The 20,374-nt window shown below is 37.2% G+C and overlaps 1 protein-coding gene across 4 annotated transcripts in view; it reads left to right on the top strand.

Annotated features, from left to right (window-relative positions):
- The window catches only part of CDH18 (cadherin 18), a 356,371-nt gene that overhangs the window by 256,839 nt on the left and 79,158 nt on the right, over window positions 1–20,374 (top strand). For all 4 annotated transcript variants that reach the window (XM_032136147.2, XM_032136148.2, XM_032136153.2 and 1 more), the window contains exon 6: window positions 3,098–3,351. In XM_032136147.2, the coding sequence (XP_031992038.1) occupies window positions 3,098–3,351 (254 nt within the window). The remainder of the gene's footprint in view (window positions 1–3,097; window positions 3,352–20,374) is intronic.

Below are 20,374 nucleotides of genomic sequence, written 5' to 3'. Positions count from 1 at the left end.
GGACTACTGGCATGCACCACCACGCCCGGCTAATTTTTGTATTTTTAGTAAAGACGGGGTGTTACCGTGTTAGCCAGGATGGTCTCGACCTCCTGACCGTGATCCGCCCACCTCGGCCTCCCAAAGTGCTGGGATTACAAGCATGAGGCACCGTGCCTCACCTGGGATTTTTTTTTTTAACTAACAAAGCGTAGAAGACAACTTTAATAATTTATGCAACTATTTAAAAGGTGTGGAAGATGGGTACTTGAGTAGTTTTCCCAGAGTTGCAGTAATAGAAAAATAATCATTATAATACTAATACTATAAATACCATTTTTGATGGATAAAACCAAAGAATTAAATAATTTCTATTGTATATATAAGTCTGAAATATCCAGGCACAAATAAATGAGTATAATTTTCTCCCAGTTTCCCTGTACCGGCAATTCAGCCTCACCAGCTTTTCTTCATAAATGAGGTTGTTAAAATATTTCCAGTTGTGTTAATTCAACTGATTCTAAATTCCTGTCCCCACCTAAAATAATGTACTCATTTTTTCATGGCTCCACATGTTTCCGTCCATCCATCTGTCAGTTCTGGCAAAGAAGTCCCTCAAAATGATTACCCCCACCCTGGAGTAGTAAAATATATATTAGATGATCGTCAACATGAAACCATATGTCTGCAGAAACAGCCTGCACCGTAGCAGTAGGTAGGTTAGTATTGAGGCAAATGACATCTAACTTGCCAGGGGACCTGCTAAGAAATGGAACAAGAGATGTGTGTCATCTTGGATGCAGAGCTTGATAATAATATCAGATAGGACTGGAGGTAGCCCAAATCCCTCCACAAATGTCATTGAAAAGTCTAAAAGATGTAAAAGCCAAAAATAATAAATAAGTGGAGGTGATTGTTTTAAAATCCAGTGTTATCGTGAGAAAGAAATGTTAAGCTTTCCTAGAAAAGTATGTAACTCTGATTTTTAATTCTAAGGTCTTAAATACCCATACTCAGTGAGAAGAACCTTAGACATCATAATGCCTACCACATGCAGCAGGCTAACTCCAAAAATTATAGACATTGATCTAAAACTAACAGTAAACCTTCCAGGTATTCGTATTTCTGTGAGCAGGATGCACGATTCTGACTGTCCAGCTCTCATAAGCCAAGAGGGACCATTTTTGTCCACCCAATTGCTGATAGGCAGCAAGTATGTACCATTTCTAGGACGAGTTACTTAAATTTTGATAGAGCTTGTTGATAAATTAGTCATAGACAAATTCTCACTTATTAATGTAAAGGAGGAAGGAGTCAAGGCAAGAGAAAGTTTAATGTGTGGATCCAATTAAGAGTATGCAAATCCTCGGCTGGGTGCGGTGGCTCACGCTTGTAATTACAGCACTTTGGGAGGCCTAGGTGGGCGGATCACGAGGTCAGGAGATCGAGACCATCCTGGCTAACATGGTGAAACCCCATCTCTACTAAAAATACAAAAAATTAGCTGGCCATGGTGGCAGGCGCCTGTAGTTCCAGCTACTTGGGAGGCTGAGGCAGGAGAATGGCATGAACCTGGGAGACGGAGCTTGCAGTGAGCCGAGATCTTGCCACTGCACTCCAGCCTGGGCGGCAGAGAGAGACTCCATCTCAAAAAAAAAAAAAAAAAAAGAGTATGCAACTCCTCAAAGAAGATAGGTATTAGTTATTTTGGCAATTTATTTCTAGTGTGATAGGTCATAAACTTCAGAAGCAAATAACTCCTTAAAAAATACATAATCTGAAATTCATAATGTTTGTGTCATATATAAATGCATGTGTATTGTATATATGATCAACTTCTGAAAATTTGAATTTTTAAGATATAAAGATACATATTTTTTTGGAAACTGGTAAAATATTGTAGTGGCTTATCCTCATCAATGTCCCTGTGACCCTAGTTTTCTAGGTTCTTAATATATGGTTTGGAAATGAAATGATATTTTGCCTCTTGTGTAATCTCCAACCCCTGGAAAGGCCAATTTTCCAAGTCAATTCAGAAAAATTGGGGAACTTATTATAAGTATTATAGTACTGATCATTCTGTTTACAGGATCCTGATAAGGATCCTCTTTCTAGTTAGCTTTTGCTTGGTTGCTATGAACTGAAGGGATGTTTCTTCCCTCAAAATTCATATGTTGAATTCTAATCCCCAGTGTAATATGATGGTATTTGGAGGTGAGATCTTTGGGACATAATTAGGTAATTAGAGTGAAACCTTCATGAATGGGATTTGTGTCTTTATAAGAAGAGACAGAGGAGAGGGTTTCTCTGTTGTGTGAGGATACAGCAAGTAAGAGGCTGTCTGTAAACCAGAAAGAGGACGCCTACCAGCCTTCAGAAGTGTGAAAAATAAATGTTGTTTAAGCCACCCAGTATATGGTATTCTGTTATAGCAACCTGAATTGACTACGATATTGACCCTTAATGTAAAGGACAATGCCTCAATTTCTCCGCAGGGAATGACCATTCTGTTCCTGCCAAAAAAAGGACACTTTGAGATTGAAGCAGGCTTGTACAAAATCAGTGGCATAAATAGAAATGAAAATTCCCTATTCTGCTGTTTCTCACAGATCTTTAACAGGAAGGCCAGCGTCAGTGGATACTTCACCCAGTTTAAAATGGAAGACTGGTCTCTGAATCACCTTCACTCACCTCACCACGGGAGCTTTTAACTTTTAAAACTACATCCGTTCATCTTAGGTTCACACAGCCTTTTATATCCATCATGCTAAACACTTTCCAAATGTTTAGCTCTTATCTGAAAAAGCACTTCCTCTTGAAAACATTACCTAGTAGTCCTCACACATTCCTGAATCTGAGTTTGTATTCTTCCTGTTGATGTCTATAACACAGAATACATATTATTGCACTAAATACAAAATGCTGAGGTTCCATTTATGCCTTAGATGTTATTATTAAAATAATCTTCATAGTTTGTTTTAGAACAAAGCTAGAATGACTTATCTCTATCTCAATTATTTTATTCTAAAAAGGAAAAAATAATGCATATTTGAAAAGTAATGAAAGTCATAGTACTAATTTTTTTATGAAAGTCGTAATCTTATTTTTTTCCCCACAGCCACTGAACTATGAGAAAAAGAAGTCATATACCCTCAACATAGAAGGAGCAAATACACATCTTGATTTTCGCTTTTCTCACTTGGGTCCTTTTAAAGATGCTACTATGCTGAAGATCATTGTTGGGGATGTAGATGAACCACCACTATTTTCCATGCCTTCCTACGTCATGGAAGTCTACGAAAATGCCAAGATTGGGACCGTCGTTGGTACAGTTTTGGCGCAAGATCCTGACAGTACTAACAGCTTAGTAAGGTAAGGTATGGCATGCTTCAATCGTTTAGACATATAAAGAATTGTGTTGCCTCTCACATTAATTAAACATGAATAAAATTACACTTAAAATGTTTTATTTCTATGTTGTTTTCTATGAATATAATTAAATTATAATATTAATTGATTTTTAACTCTGTAGCTTAGCAGATGGATTTTTGTCACATTAAGAACATATTTTCCTATCTCCATGAACGTCTTATTGACCACACGTTAATTTTTCCATTTGACTTAATGGATGTGAGCGTAATTGATTGAGAAAATTGTTGTAGAGCTATTTAATCACAAACTAGAGAATCTGTTGCTCCCTTAATGATAGGAAGTATAGATATAGCACAAAACGTGATAATTTGGGGATAACACTCATCTCTAACTGACTCTGGTTCCTTTGGTCAGCCTAGCTGTGTGGCTTTCTCTTTATATGTGAAAGTGGAAAAAGAATGTCTATGTCTCAGAGCTATTGTGAGGCTGTATGACGCAATGTGCGGAAAGCACTCAGCAAAGCGGCCTGCACCTAGTAGTCACTCAATAAATGCTAACTTGTCAAAGACAGTATAGGGTGCAAAAAAACTCTGAATACAGGAAAATCAGTGTGGGAACTCTAACAATAGAGTTCTACTTACAAGCAGAATGATCTTCTACAGTCATTCAACCATGTGGAATCTCAAATTCCAAATATGTGAACAAAGAATAATAATGCTACATGAATATGTTGATACAATTCAGTTAGATTAAAATAAAGGACTTAACACATTGCCCAGCATATAGTTAGATTAAAATAAAGGACTTAACACATTGCCCAGCATATAATAAGTGCTCACTAAATAATATTTGTATTATTTTAGTACATCATGCTGGAGAGATAATTAAAGCTTTTTTGCATTATCAAAAGAGTTTTTTTGTGTGCCTCATTTATAACAAAATCAGAAAGGCTGTGTACATGTGTAAAACTTCTTAGATATCCTGTATTTATACACATGGAAATCCTGTCTCTAAAAGGTTAAAATCCTTAATAATCTTTCTAATTTTTACCAGGAAATCCTTGGTTTTCATTCACTTAACAAAAGCTAATATACTAAATAGTCTCCTCAGTGTCTATGGGATATTTGTAAAAGCTCTGAATTTTCTTTTCAATAAGCATGACTGTTTCAGTTAAAAATAATCCCCCTAGCACCCATGCATGTAGTGAAACAATTTTCTGTGCACAAATGTAGATATTCAACAATTCTACTCCATCTGCAAGTGCAGAAACTGTATCCTGTCACACTAACAGCAAGACCTAGATAATGCTTGAAGAAAGAGGATCGGTAAACTATGCAAAATAATATGCATCAACCAAGTTACAGAAATCAATCTCTAACTAAGGAATAGAAATCAGAGTTAACATGTTTCATTGCTCAACCAAAGGAAAGCCCATTTTGCTTCAACATTCCATAGAATGCCATGTTTTTAATTATACTTTTGACCCCAAACAGTAAGTATAATTTGTTCAGGTTTTAAAAAAAATGTAGCACCATAAAAGATCTGTACAAATGAGGCTTTCTTTACCAAAAGCACCCAATATCTTTTGGGACTAGAGATAGATCATGATATAAATTTGCTATGAAAATATTAAATAAACATTGACAATATTTTTTTAAATTAAAGTTGTTACTAATGATAATTTCTGTAATTCTGTATTTAAAAAATAGGAAGTACAACCATTTGTTTAATTTATTTTTTATTAATACAAAAAGTTGTACATGTGGCGGGATACATGTGATAATTTGACACATTCATATAATCAAATCAGGGTAGTTGTGAAATTCATCACCTTAAATATGTATCGTTTCTTTACACTGAGAACATTCAAATCGTTATCTTCTAGCCGTTTTAAAATGTACAATCCAGTGGGTACCAATATATACATTTAGATGGAAGAAGTAGAACCTAGTGTTTGATAGATCAGTAGGGTGACTATAGCAATCACTCTTAGACTATGTTTTAATCACTTGTAACGTGCAATATTATAGTAGTCCTCATGATAAAGAATTATACATGTGCACACACACACAGACACACACACACACACAGCATCTTGAACTCCAGGGAAGAAATAGACTTGGAAAAAAATATGCATTGTGTATAATGCATAATTCTCCACAGAAAGAGAATGAAATATCTGGGCCCTGTGGCCCAGCCAAGTTGACGTGTACAATTAACCATCACACTGTGTTTAGGGTAATAATAGTCTGAGGGAGGTGTGCATGCAGAATGTATTCCAAAACTTTCTGGAGGCAATGAGCTGAGGAAAATTGAATTGAGGCTCATAATCCAATTAGAAATTAGAGAAATGAAGAATGAAGGAAAGAATTGTAGTTTGTTGTACATGAGGAGCTTGGGTTACCTGTGGGAATAGCAAGTAGTGAGATTGAAGAGATAGATTAGATACAGATCATGAAGAGGCTTTCTGCAATGGTAAGGTCTTTGAAATTAATCCTGGCAGCAATGCCAATAGGGAGAGAAATGAGAGGAACTTTGATAATTATAACCAAAACAATGACAAGAAAATTTGCATTTCAAAATAAGCAATAACAATATTTAAAATCAAGTGAAAGGTAAAATATATGTAGTGAAATTTAGGCCAAGGGGGAGAAGTTGAGGTCAAGGACAAACATGTTTTAGCATTATTCTATATGTTCCAACATATATGAAAACACTCCTTCCCACATAGGAATGTGATTCCCACATGGGGGCAAAATCCACCCCCCTACAAGGGACAGTTGAAAATGTCTGGAGACATATCTAGTTATTACATCTTGGGATAGTGTCTTAGTCACTTTAGGCTGCTACAACAAATTACCTTCGACTGTGTGGTATAAACAAAAAACATTTATTTCTCACAGTTCTAGAGGCTGGGAAGTCCAAGATCAAAGGGCCAGCCTATCTGGTATCTGGTGAGTGTCTGCTTCCTGGTTTGCAGAAAGCCCTCTTCTCCCTATATTTTCACATAGTGAAGAGCAGAAAGAAAGAAAGCAAACTCTTCCATTTCTTTTTATGAGAGCACACATCACATAATGAATGTCCCACCAATTTTCTCCCTTAGTCAGTTTGGCTGCTAAGAAGAATTATCATAGTCTTGGTGGCTTATAAAAAACTGCAATTTATTTATCACGGTTCTTGAGTCTGAGAGTCTGAGATTAGGTTGCCAGAATTGTCGGGTTGTGGTAAGTGCCCTCTTCTGGATTGCAGACTACCAACGTCTCGTATTCTCACATCTTGGAAAAAGGTAGCTAGCTCCAAGCTCTTCTTTTAAGGGCAGTAATCCCATTCATGACAGTTCCATTTTCATGACCTCATAATCACCTCCAGAAGTTTGTACCTCCACATGCCATTACATTGTGGATCACGGTTTACTATATGAATTTGGGGGAGGGGGATAAAAGCATTCAGCTTGTAGCAGGTAGGGTGTTACTGGCATCTAGGGGTGGAAGTCATGGACGGTGCTAAACATTCTGAAACTCACAGGACAACTCCCACAGAAATTATCTGGCCCCAAGTCAATAGTGCTAATGTTGAGAAAACCTGACATAGGGTAAAACAAACTGACTGGCAAATTGGTAAAACTGGAGTACTAATTGTATTCACGGGAAGAAATTTTGAAAAGATATTTCAGAGATAGGTGTCTATATATACAAATCATATACATGAATAGTCATGTGAATGTTTCAATGTGTACTTTCAATCAATTAAAATATGTCACTAATTGTCTCAGTAATTGTCCTATATCATTGGGAGCACTTAAATGAAGACTCATATGAAACATGCACTCTCCTGGTTGTTGGGATGCAAAGATGATCGGTACGTAGTTTCCAAATGCTAAGAAGGGAAGCATAAATCTATTAGCATATGAAATATTCTTTCTGCTTTGTTTTGATTAGAGAACTAAAATGAATCCTGCTAAAGCTGCCTTAAAATAATTAGACTCCATAGCTGCTGTTTGGGGGCATAATTTACATAATATTTATTCTCGATTTTAATAAAAATGTGTCATTCACGTGGGCCTCTGGGTGCAAATAGTGAATAAAAAAACAGAAAACATTAACAAAAACAAAAGCAAGCCTATACTTCCACCTTTCTCAGGGACCAAATGTTTGTACTAATTAAGGAAAAGCACATTGAAAAGATGTACTTTGCAATGTGCCCTGAAATGCAATTAACTCCAAGTTTGTAGAATTGGTAATGAAAGGGAGTTTGAGCTTTGCAAGCATTTGTGAAAAGCTTCCTGACTTCGGTCTTTTGTATTTTACTATTGTACTTTTGTACTTCAGTCTTTGTATTTTACCATTGTCCTTTTATAAATTATTAGTAAGACTCTTCAGATTTCATAGAGAATATAATGTCTAGGTTTTGTCTCTTTCAACTCTAAATAAGATGTGTAATTTGCAGCAATATAAAGTATATATATAATGTAAAATAAATTATTGTTGAGTGTAATCACCATGCCAGGCTATCAAATACTCGCTGTTGTTCCTTCTATGTTTTTTACCCAGTAATCATCCCCAATTACCCGCCCCACCACCACTACCCTTCCTAGCCTCTGACAACCATTATTCTACCCCCTATCTCCTTGGGTTCAGTTGTTCTAATTTTTAGCTCCCACATATGAGTAAGAACATGTGAAGTTTGTCTTTCTGCGCCTGGCTTATTTCACTTAACATAATGTCCTGCAGTTCTATCTATGTTGCAAACGATAGAATCTTATTCTATTTTATGGCTGAATTACTGTATTGTGCATGTGTACCACATTTTCTTTATCCATTCATCTATTGATGGACACTTAGGTTGCTTTCAAATCTTGGCTGTTGTGATTAGTGCTGCAGTGAATATGGGAGTGCAGATATCTCTTCAGTGTACTGATTTCCTTTCTGATATGGTTTGGCTGTGTCCCCACCCAAATCTCATCTTGAATTGTAGCTCCCACAATTCCCACGTGTTGTGGTAGGGACGTGGTGGGAGATAATTGAATCATGGGGGCGGTTTCCCCCATAGTGTTCTCATGGTAGTGAATAAGTCTCACAAGATATGATGGTTTTATAAGGAAGGGGTTTCACCTTTCGCTTGGCTTTCATTCTCTCTTGTCTGCCTCCATGCAAGACGTGCCTTTTGCCTTCCACCATGATTGTGAGGCCTCCCCAACCACGTGGAACTGTGAATCCGTTAAACCACTTTTTCTTTATAAATTACCCAGTTTCAAGTATATCTTTATCAGCAGCATAAAAATGACTAATAGGTTTTCTTTTTCATATATACATAGCAGCAGGGTTGCTGGATCATAGGTAGCTCTATGTTTAGCTTTTAAGAAACTGTCACACTGTTCTCCATAGTGGTTGTACTAATTTACATTCCCACCAACAGGATATGAGGGTTCTATTTTCTCCACATCCTTTGCCATCAGTTGTTATTGCCTGTAATTTTGATATAAGCCATTTTAACTGGGGTGAGATAATTTCTCATTGTAGTTTTGATTGGCATTTCTCTGATGATCAGTGATGTTGAGCACCGTTTTATATGTCTGTTTGCTATTTGTATGTCTTCTTTTGAGAAATGTCTTTTCAGATATTTTGCCCATTTTTTACTCAGATTATTATATTTTTTTCTATAGATTTGTTTGAGCTCCTTATATATTCCAGTTATTAATCCCTGGTCAAATGGGTAATTTGAAAATATTTTCTTTCATTTTGTGGGTCGTCACTTTCCATTGTTGATTGTTTTCTTTGTGTGCAGAAGCTTTTTAACTTGATGTGATCCCATTTATCTATTTTTTATTTGGTTGACTGTGCTTGCAGCATATTACTCCAGAAATCTTTGTTCAGATGAATGTCCCGGAGAGTTTTCCCAAGGTACCCTCTTCAGAGTTTCACAGTGTGAGTTCATAGACTTAAGTTTTAATACATTTTGAATTGATTTTTGTATATAGCTAGAGATAGGATCTGATTTCAATTGTCTGTATATGGATATGCAGTTTTCCCAGCACCATTGAAGAGTCATTTATTGTAGTTATTGCAGACTGGGCTTATTTGTGCCTGTCATTCTTGGGGACTCTTCCAAGTACTCAAAAGGGATAATTGGGTGTTGTGATCTAAGTCTTTGGTCATTGCAGCTATATCTGCCTTAGGGGGTACCCCAAGCCCAGTACTGTTGTGACTCTGAGGACTTGTGGAGGTAGTGCTGTAGTGGTCTTGGGTAAAATCTAAGATAATTCCCTGGATTACTAGGCAAAGACTCTTGTTCTCTTCCCTTACATTCCCCTAAACAAATGGAGTTTCTCTGTCCATGTTGATCTGCCTGGAGCTCAGCAGAAGAGTGACATAAGCATCACTGTAGCCACCAATACCAAGACTGCACTGGGTCAGAACTGAAATGAGCATATCACTGGATCTCACCTGTAGGGACCAGCCCCACAGGGTCAGTGGGTCTCTCCCTGTGTGCGGCGATGAGAGAGTGCAGAAATAAAGACACAAGACAAAGAGATCAAAGAAAAGGCAGCTGGGCCCAGGGGACCACTGCCACCAATGCGCAGAGACCGGTAGTGGCCCTGAATGTCTGGCTTCGCTGTTATTTATTGTATACAAAGCAAAAGGGGCAGGGTAAAGAATGTGAGTCTTCTCCAATGATAGGTAAGGTCACGTGGGTCACGTGTCCACTGGACAGGGGGCCCTTCCCTGCCTGGCAGCCGAGGCAGAGAGAGAGAGGAGACAAAGAGAAAGACAGCGTACGCCATTATTTCTACATATCAGAGACTTTTAGTACTTTCAGTAATTTACTACTGCTATCTAGAAAGCAGAGCCAGGTGTACAGGATGGAACATGAAGGTGGACTAGGAGCGTGACCGCTGAAGCACAGCATCACAGGGAGACGGTTAGGCCTCCGGATAACTGCGGGAAAGCCTGACTGGTGTCAGGCCCTCCACAAGAGGTAGAGGAGCAGAGTCTTCTCTAAACTCCCCTGGGGAAAAAGGTGACTCCCTTTCCAGGTCTGCTAAGTAGCGGGTGTTGTTGCTTGACACCTTTTGCTACCGCTAGACCACGGTCCGCCTGGTAACGGGCATCTTCCCAGATGCTGGCGTCACCGCTAGACCAAGGAGCCCTCTGGTGGCCCTGTCCAGGCATAACAGAAGGCTCGCACTCCTGTCTTCTGGTCACACCTCATTATGTCCCCGCAGCTCCTATCTCTCTATGGCCTGGTTTTTCCTAGGTTATGATTATAGAGCAGGGATTATTATAATATTAGGATAAAGAGTAATTACTACCAACTAATGATTAATGATATTCATATATAATCATATCTAAGATCTATGTCTGGTATGACTATTCTTGTTTTATATTTTATTATACTGGAACAGCTCGTGTCCTCGGTCTCTTGCCTCGGCGCCTGGGTGGCTTGCCGCCCACACTCACCCAAGACTGCTGATTACTAATGCCTGGCGACTGCTGATATTCCCTTAAGGCCCAGGGCTCTTCAGTTAGCAAGTAGTGAATCCAGCCAGGGTTGTGTCCTTCCCTTCAAAGATGTTAGCTCTCATGTTCCACAGCCCAGGGCAGGTCTAGAAATGCTGTCCAGGAGCCACAGCCTGGATCTGAGAACTTTAGGAATCTACTTGGTGCTCTATTCTACTGCGGCTCAGCTGACACCCCAGCCACAAGATAAAGTTCTTCCCACTCTTCCCTCTTCTTTCCTCAAGCAGAAGGAGTTTCTCCCCCTGTGGCCTGTACTGACTGGATACCACCCATCTTCACTCAAGGCCCATGGGCTCTTCCGTCAGCTTGTGCTGAACACTGCCTTGACTGAATCTCTCCCTTCAGGGCAGTTAGCTCCACTCTAGCCCAGGGCAGGTTTAGAACTGCTCTCCTTTGAGCCAACGCCTGGAATCAGGGACCCCAGGAGCCTGCTTGATGCTCCACCCCTCTGTGGTCAAGCTGGTATCCAAGCTGCAAGATAAACTCCCCTTTATACTTCCCTTTCCCGTCCTTGAGCAGGAAGAGTCTCTCCCCATAGCCACTATATCTGGGAATACCCTGGGTTACACCTGAGTCTCATTCTCATCAAAAGCCCACGGTGAGTAATGTCTGGCTACAGTTGATGCTTACTCAAGGTCCAAAGGATCTTTAGTAAGGAGGTCATGAATTCCACCAGGACTGGGTTCTTCCCTTCAAGGAAGCAGGTTCCCTTCTGGCCCAGTTGTGTCTAGAAATGTTGTCTGAGAACTAGGGCCTTGGGATTCTGTCTGCTGCCCTATTCTACTGCGGCTGAACTTGTATCCAAGTTGCAAGATGAAGTCCTTTTTACTCCTTCCTCACTTCTACTCAAGTGGAAGGAAGGGATCTCTCCCAGAGCTGCAAGCTGCACTGCCTGGGGTTGAGGGAGGGGTGGCAGAAGCACTCCCTTGACCACTCTAGCTGGCTTCTCACTATGTCGCCTGCACTCCAGGTCCACTGGCTCCAAGCCCAGCACATCACCAAGGCTCACTCAGGAATTGCAGTCCTTCTGGCCCAGACTGCCTTTCAAGTTCATTTAGGACCCCAGAGTGCTTTAACTCACAGTGGTGGGGCTAGCCAGAACTCACGTTTCGACCACTGAGTTGGATTACTTCTCTCTAGCCTGTGCTGGTCTAAATTCTCACTCCATAGGTGCAGGCTGCGTTCTGTCCCTTTGGGCTTTCTGCTATAACAGGGAAGTACTGAGTTCCAATGCAAAGTCTCATAATCATTGTATTCTCCCTCCCCAAAGTGCACAGATTCTCTCTTTGTGCTCTGCTGCCACTACCAGGGAATGAGGGAGGGGTTGTGTAAGCCATTCAAGGCTGTCTTTCCTGTGCTCTTCAGCGCCCCATTCATTAATATAATGTTAATACCAAGTACTGTGATCAGTCACCTGATTTTTAGTCCTTATGAAGGTGTTTTGTGGAAAGTTCTTCAATTCGGTGTTCCTGCAGGGTTGACAATCTTTGTAGGGTTCTATACTGCTATCTTGCTCCACCTTCTTCTCCAATCATCACCTTTTTGAAAAAATAAAATTAGAGGCTGGCTATTTACCAGCAGTGAAGTCTTTCATTTAAACAGGGTACACCATTTGCTCACAAATTACAAATAGAATTCAGGAATTTCAAAGATTAGCTACTGAGAGATGAGCAATCCCATGTTGAAAACAAGAAGGTAGAGAGCTTTTGGGAATGTGGCTTTATGACACATGACTATTAAATAGTTACCATTCATTGTCTTCTGTCTGTTGGCCATGGACTTTGTATATCATTCCATAAACTGTTTTACAACTCTGAAACTGTCTGTATTATTGATTCCATTCTATAGATGAAGAAACTAAAGTTCAAAAAATTAACTAACTTGATTCTGTTTTCAGAGCGATAACATGACATTTTAATGCAAATCCAATTTTGCTTTACTCTGAAAACTTTCTTTTTGTAGCCCAATATGCTCCCTCTTGTATACTATAGCTAATAAAAAATAAAAACAAACTAAATGGCTACATTTACAAAAATCAAGTATCAAAAATTAGAAACAAATGTATGTTATAAATGCTCAGAGAGCCATTAATCAAATGCCGTTACCTGGGGCCTTCCCTTTTATGGGTTTACTCCACACATTGAAAAAGGGGATGCTGACTGGCAAGTCTTTTTTTAACTTTAGCATCTTAGTAATAAACTTGCTCTTAATTTTATAGTTTCTCCATATTGTAGTTAAAGATGTACATTACTTGATTTAGTGTAAAAAAAGTTGGAGTCCCTGAATCAACATTTCTTACATGATGAAAAGCTTTGGCAGCGGAACTTATATGAATGAGTATATGCCCCATCTTTCCTTCTTTTGCATCTTGATTTATAACCTGAATTTATCTATGCGTTTACTTCTTTTTGAGGATGTGAATGTTTTCTTTGAATAATAACTTTAAAGCAATAAATAAAGTATTTTGCATAACCGTTTCAAATGCTTATGATGACACTACCTATAAAATAAACTATAGCCCAAATGTATTGTGATCATATTGGAAACTTAGCCAGATTTAAAAACATTTTTGGAACATAAGGTATACTTTTAAAGAAATGGATGCAAAGTATTAAAAGTATTTTCTCAGCCTATTCAGAGATTTATTGTGACCTTGGTGAGGTGAATTTATTGGTAAATAATGGTACAGTGAATATACTGGAAGCATTCACTTCTTTTTGTTTTTTGTTTGCTTTCTTCTGTACTTTTGAAATTTTCACATAATTGATGATGAGTTCGGTTAGAAATGCCAAATTATTTTGGATGTTATAACAGCAAAAAAAGAGAGAGATTTTAAAATAATGATAAGGTCTTTTGGCAAAGTTCAAGAGGGAAAGTGAAAAGAAATTATTAAGCGTTCGAATGCAGGATTTAAACTTTTGAAAACAAAGATGAAAAATAACCAGTAAATATGTTTTAAAATATGTTTATGTTAAAGGTATCTAATATACAATAACTTTTTTTCATAGACCAAATTTAGTTATAAAAGTTTACCTTATTGATAATATAAAATTATTTCAATGTTCTCTCCATGGCAATCCTCAATGTATCATCAACAAAACTCAGCCATTGTGTTCTGATCCAAAGGAAACAGTCCATTATGGACATTTAATGCAAATCCATTAGAGACAGACAGAAAGCAAATTGTTGCTTAAAATCAGAAGTCTTTGTCTATAACCTGTGTTTTGAAATTGTATCACATTACATATTGCTGATATTAGAACACTGAAATTGATTAATGATTTTATTGTTCAATGCCATAAACACATGATGCTTGAGAACTCAAGTGGACATAAAGATGACTAAGGTAACTCTATTCTTTCATAGATGAACATATCTTTAGACTTCGAAGGCTGAATGGTCCAAAAGCATATAGCTAAAGGTATTATCTGATATAATATGATTTTTTTCCGTAGGGCAAACTTAATTATAACACATTTAGTCATACAACTACTTGTTTTCTGTTTTGGCCTATTTAAAAAAAAATTCGATAGGTTTTTGGGGAACAGGTGATGTTTGGTTACATGAATATATTATTTAGTGATGATTTTTAATATGTTGGTGCACCCATCCCCTGAGAAGTATACACTGAACCCAATGTGTAGTATTTACCCCTCACCCTCACACCCTTTCCCCCAAGTGCCCAAAGTCCATTATATCATTCTTGTGCCTTTGCATCCTCATAGCTTAGCTCCCACTTATGAGTGAGAAAATAGGATGTTTGATTTTCCATTCCTGAGTTATTGAACTTAGAATAATAGTTTCCAATTCTATCCAGGCTGCTGCAAATGCCATTATTTCATTCATTTTTATGGCTGACTAGTATTCCATAGTATAAGTATACCATATTTTCTTTATCCCTACGTTGATGGGTGGGCAATTGGGCTGGTTCCATATTTTTGCAATTATGAATTGTGCTGCTATAAACATACCTTCGCAGGTATCTTTTTTCTATAACGCCTTCTTTTCCTATGGGTAGATACCCAGGAGTGGGATTGCTGTTTCAAACGGTAGATGTACTTTTAGTTCTATAAGGAATCTCCACACTGTTTTCCATAGTGGTTGTACTAGTTTGCACTCCCACCAACAATGTAAAAGTGTTCCCTTTTCACCACATCCATGCCAACATCTATTATTTACTGATTTTTTGATTATGGCCATTCTTGCAGGAGTGAGGTGGTATCACATTGTGATTTTGATTTGCATTTCTTTGATAATTTGTGATGCTGCATTTTTTTTCATATGTTTATTGGCCATTTGGAATATCTTCTTTTGAGAATTGTCTATGCCTGTCCTTAGCCCACTTTTTGATGGGATTGTTTTTTTCTTTCTTGCTGATTTGTTTAAGCTCCTTGTAGATTCTGGAAATTAGTCCTTTATCAGATGTATAAATTGTGAAGATTTTCACCCACTTGGTGGGTTGTCTGTTTACTGATTCTCTCTTTTACTGTGCAGAATCTTTTTACTTTAATTAAGTTCCATCTATTTATCTTTGTTTTTATTGTGTTTGCTTTTTGATTCTTGGTCATGAAGTCTTTGTCTAAACCAATTTCTAGAAGGATTTTTCCAATGTTTTCTTCTAGAAATTTTATGGTTTCAGGTTTTAGATTTAAGTCTTTGATCCATCGTGAGGTGAGTTTTGTATAAAGGTAAGAAATGAAGATCCAGTTTCATTCTTCTACCTGTGGCTTGCCAGTTATCCCAGCACAATTTGTTGAATTGGGTATCTTTTTCCCGCTTTACATTTCTGTTTGCTTTGTCAAAGATCAGTTGGCTGTATTTGGCTTTATTTCTGGGTTCTCTATTTTGTTCCGTTGGTCTATGTGCCTATTTTTTATACCAGTACCATGCTGTTTTGGTGACTATGGCCTTGTAATTTGAAGTCTGGTAATGTGATGCCTCTGGAATTGTTCTTTTCGCTTAGTCTTGCTTTGGCTATGCAGGCTCTCTTTTGGTTCCATATGAATTTTAGGATTTTTTTTCTAGTTTTGTGAAGAATGATGGTGGTATTTTGTTAAGAATTGCATTGAATTTGTAGACTGCTTTTGGCAGTATGGCCAGTTTTACAATATTGATTGACTCCATCTGTGAGCATGAGATATGTTTCCATTTGTTTATGTTGTCTATGATGTATTTCAGCAGTGTTTTGTAGTTTTCCTTGTAGAGGTTTTTCTCCTTCTTGGTTAAATATATTCCTGAGTATTTGTTTTTTTTTTTGCAGCTATTATAAAGGGGTTGAGTTCCTGATTTGATTTTCAGCTTGGTCACTATTAGTGTATGGCAGAGCTACTGATTTGTGCACATTATTTTTGTATCCTGAAACTTTTCTTAATTCATTTACCAGTTCTAGGAGCTTTTTGCATGAGTCTTTAGGATTTTCTAGGTATAGGATCACATCATCACCAAACAGCAACAATCTGACTTCATCATTACCAATTGGATGTCCTTTATTTCTTTCTCTCGTTTGACTGCTCTGGCTAGGACTTCTAGTACTTGAAGAGAAGTGGTAAGAGTAAACATTCTTGTCTTGTTCCAGTTCTCAGGGGGAATGCTTTTAACTTTACCCTGTTGGCTGTGGGTTTGTCATAGATGGCTTTTATTACCTTAAGGTATGTCCCTTCTTTGGTGTTTTTGATGAGTGTTTTAATCATAAAGGGTTGCTGGATTTTGTCCAAATGCTTTTACTGCATCTATTGAGATAATCATGTAATTTTTGTTTTTAATTCTGTTTATGTGGTGTACCACATTTATTGACTTGTGGATGTTAAACCATACCTGCATCCCTGGTACGAAATCTACTCGATCATGGTGGATTATCTTTTTCATATGCTGTCGAATTCTGTTAGACAGTATTTTCTTGAAGATTTTTTCATATATGTTCATCAGGGTCTGTAACACAGCCAGAGAAAAGAAATAACAAAGATCTGAGCAGAACTAAATTAAATTGAAACAAAAAACACACAATACAATAGATAAATGAAACAAAAAGCTAGTTCTTTAAAAAGATAAATAAAAATGATAGAACATTAGTGAGATTAACCAAAAAGAGAAGCAAGAAGATCCAAACAAGCTCAAATAGAAATGCAACAGGAGATATTACGACTGATACCACAGACATACAAAAGAGAATTCTAGGCTACTGTGAACAACTTTGTTCATAGTAAACTAGAAAACCAAGAGGAGATAGATATATTCCTGGAAATATACAACCCTCCTAGATCATATTCATAAGGGTCTGATGCATATACGTTCATCCAGGTCTGTGTGTTGGTCTGTAATATCCTTTTTTTGTTATGTCCCCGTTTAGTTTTAGTATTAGAATGATACTGGCTTCATAGAATCACTTAGGGAGGATTCTCTCCTTCTCTGTCTTGTGGAATAGTGTCAATAGGATTGGTACCAATTTTTACTTGAATGTCTGATATAATTCAGCCATGAATCTGTCTGGTCCTGGACTTTTTTTTGTTGTTGGCAACTTTTTAATGACCATGTCAATCTCACTGCTTGTTATTGGTCTGTTCAGAGTTTATATATTTTTCCTTGCTTAATCTAGGAGGGTTGTATATTTCCAGGAATTTATCCATCTACTCTTGGTTTTCTATTTTATGCGCATAAAATTGTTCATAATAGCCTAGAATGCTCTTTTGTATGTCTGTGGTATCAGTTCTACTATCTCCTGTTTTATTTCTAATTGAGCTTTTTTGGATCTTCTTGCTTCTCTTTTTAGTTAATCTCACTAATGGTCTATCATTTTTATTTATCGTTTTAAAGAATTAGCTTTTTGTTTCATTTATCTATTGTATTTTATGTTTTCTGTTTCAATTTCATTTAGTTCTGCTCTGATTTTCTTATTTATTTTCTTCTGCTGTGTTTGGGTGTGGTTTGTTCTTGTTTCTCTACTTCCTTGACATGTTACCTTAGATTGTCTATTTGTACCCTTTCAGACTTTTTGATGTAGGCATTTAATGCTATGAACTTTCCATTTGTCACCACTTTTGCTGTATCCCAGAGGTTTTGATAGGTCATGTCACTATTGTCATTCAGTTCAAAAAATTTTTTAATTTCTATTTTGATTTCATTGTTGTCTCAGTGATCATTCAGAAGCAGGTTATTTAATTTCCATGTATTTGCATGGTTTTGAGGGTTCATTTTAGAGTTGATTTTCAATTTTATTCCAATGTGGTTTGAGAGAGTACTTGATATAATTTTGATTTTCTTAAATTTGTTGAGAACTGTATTGTGGCCTAACATATTGTCTATCTTGGAGAATGTCCCATGTGCTGATGAATAGAATGAATATTCTGCAGTTGTTGGGTAGAATGTTCTTTAAAGATCTGTTAAGTCCATTTGTTCTGGGATAGTTTAAGTCTATTGTTTCTTTGTTGACTTTCTGTCTTCGTGATCTGTCTAGTGTTGTCAGTGGAGTATTGAAGTTCCCCACTATTACTGTGTTGCTGTCTATCTCATTTCTTTGGTTTAGTAGTAACTGTTTTATATTTAATAAATTTGGGATCTGCAGTGTTAGGTGCATATATATTTAGAATTGTGATTTTTTTTTTCTGTTGGACTAGTTCTTTTATCATTACATAAATCCCTCTGTCTTTTTTTAACTGCTGTTGCTTTAAAGTTCATCTTGTCTGATATAAGAATAGCTACTCCTGCTTGCCTTTGGTGTCTATTTGCATGAAATATCTGTTTCCACTTCTTTGTTTTAAGTATATTAGTCCTGTGTCAGGTGAGTCTCTTGAAGACAGCAGATACTTGGTTGGTGAGTTTTTATTCATTCTGCCATTCTGTATCTTTTAAGTGCAGCATTTCGGCCACTTACGTTCAATGTTAGTATTGAGATGTAAGGTACTATTATATTCATTATACTATCTTTTGCCTGAATACTTTGGTTTATTTCATTGTGTTATTGTTTTAGAGGTCATTTGAAATTTATGCTTTAAGGAGATTCTATTTTGTTGTATTTTGAGAATTTGTTTCAATATTTAGATCTCCTTTTAGACTGAAGCTTCCCAAGAAAGAAAGGGAGAAAAATGTCTTCCTGAGAAGCCTTAAAACAAATGATAGCTGTTTTATATGAAGGCCTATCATTTAACCCTCAAGTATAAGTGATTTTCACATATCACTTCACTTAATCATCACAAGAAAATTATTATGTAAATGGTTCTCCATTTTGCTCATGGAGACAGCTCAGAGAGGCTAAATCTCTTAAGGTCACAATGCTAAGTGATACAGCTGTGATTAATAGGTTTGCTTGGTTTCAAACCTGGAGTGATTATCTTACTATGGCTTAATATAATTTTCACATATATGTTGGGTCTATTTTAGAAATAATTTTTCCTGGAATTGATCTTTACATTCTAAATAAACAAGGGTAAGAATCGGTAACTAAAATAAGTTAAAATAACACAGAGAGAAAGAATGTAGATGTTTTTCAGTGTCTTCAAAGAGGTTACTACCTCCGATATCCGAAAATTGGGAAATTTGTCCTTGGTAAGCAGCCTATCCCTCACCCTAATTTTTCTTGCTTCTTTATCTTTAAAAGTCTGTGCTCTTACAATCCAAACACTCTTGACATTTTTCCCAGTCTATGCATTCTCATCTTCAAAATTTTACAGAGATTATCTTTCTCTACCAAGTATCTGTACTCCTTTCATCTAGAAAGAGAATAATTATATTCCTACATTTGCTATACTAGGTCTTACAGTTTAGTCAATCCTCATCTCATACCTTAGAATATCTTATTTAAAAAAGAGAGCTTACTACTCAAGTCTAACACGGTGAATAAGGGCAGCCATATTTACTGGAATGCTGATGTGTGGGAGGGAGGAAATTGCTGTTTCTTTCCTATCTACTACATGAAGCTTTTTTTCTCTTTTTTTTCCTCTCTCTTTCTAGTGTAGCAGCCAATATGAGAAAGCAGTAGTCTGCAAAATGCTATCTCACCTCTGAAGGAATTCCAAACCAGATCTAAGATCTTTCTTTCTCTCTGTTTTTCTCTAATATATCATATGAAATCATCAAATTCCATACTCTCTGGATGATCTCTGGTGCACATATCTCTATTTAACTGTTATTCATCTTTCAGGACTGATCAAATACCGTGTCCTTCATGAAGTTTTTATGCCTTGGAATTTTACACTCTGATCTCTTCACTAAACTCTCTGGCATCCATCATTATAATCAGTTGCCTGTCCCTCCCTCCCTCTTTCTTTCTTTTTCTTTCTTTCTTTTTCTTTTCTTTTCTTTCTTTCTCTTCTTTCTTTTCTCTCTTTCTCTCCTTCTTTCTCTCTCCTTCCTTTCTTCCTTTCTCTCTTTCTTTCTTCTTTCTTTCTTTCTTTCCTTCTTTCCCTCCCTCCCTCCCTTCCTTCCTTCCTTCCTTCGTTCCTTCCTTCCTTCCTTCCTTCCTTCTTTCCTTCCTTCTCTCCCTCCCTCCGTTTTTCTTCCTTTCTTCTGTCTTT

Source organism: Hylobates moloch, unplaced genomic scaffold, assembly GCF_009828535.3.
Source record: "Hylobates moloch isolate HMO894 unplaced genomic scaffold, HMol_V3 SCAFFOLD_17, whole genome shotgun sequence".
Classification (NCBI taxonomy): domain Eukaryota; kingdom Metazoa; phylum Chordata; class Mammalia; order Primates; family Hylobatidae; genus Hylobates; species Hylobates moloch.
This window is presented reverse-complemented; position numbering and strand designations above follow the sequence as displayed.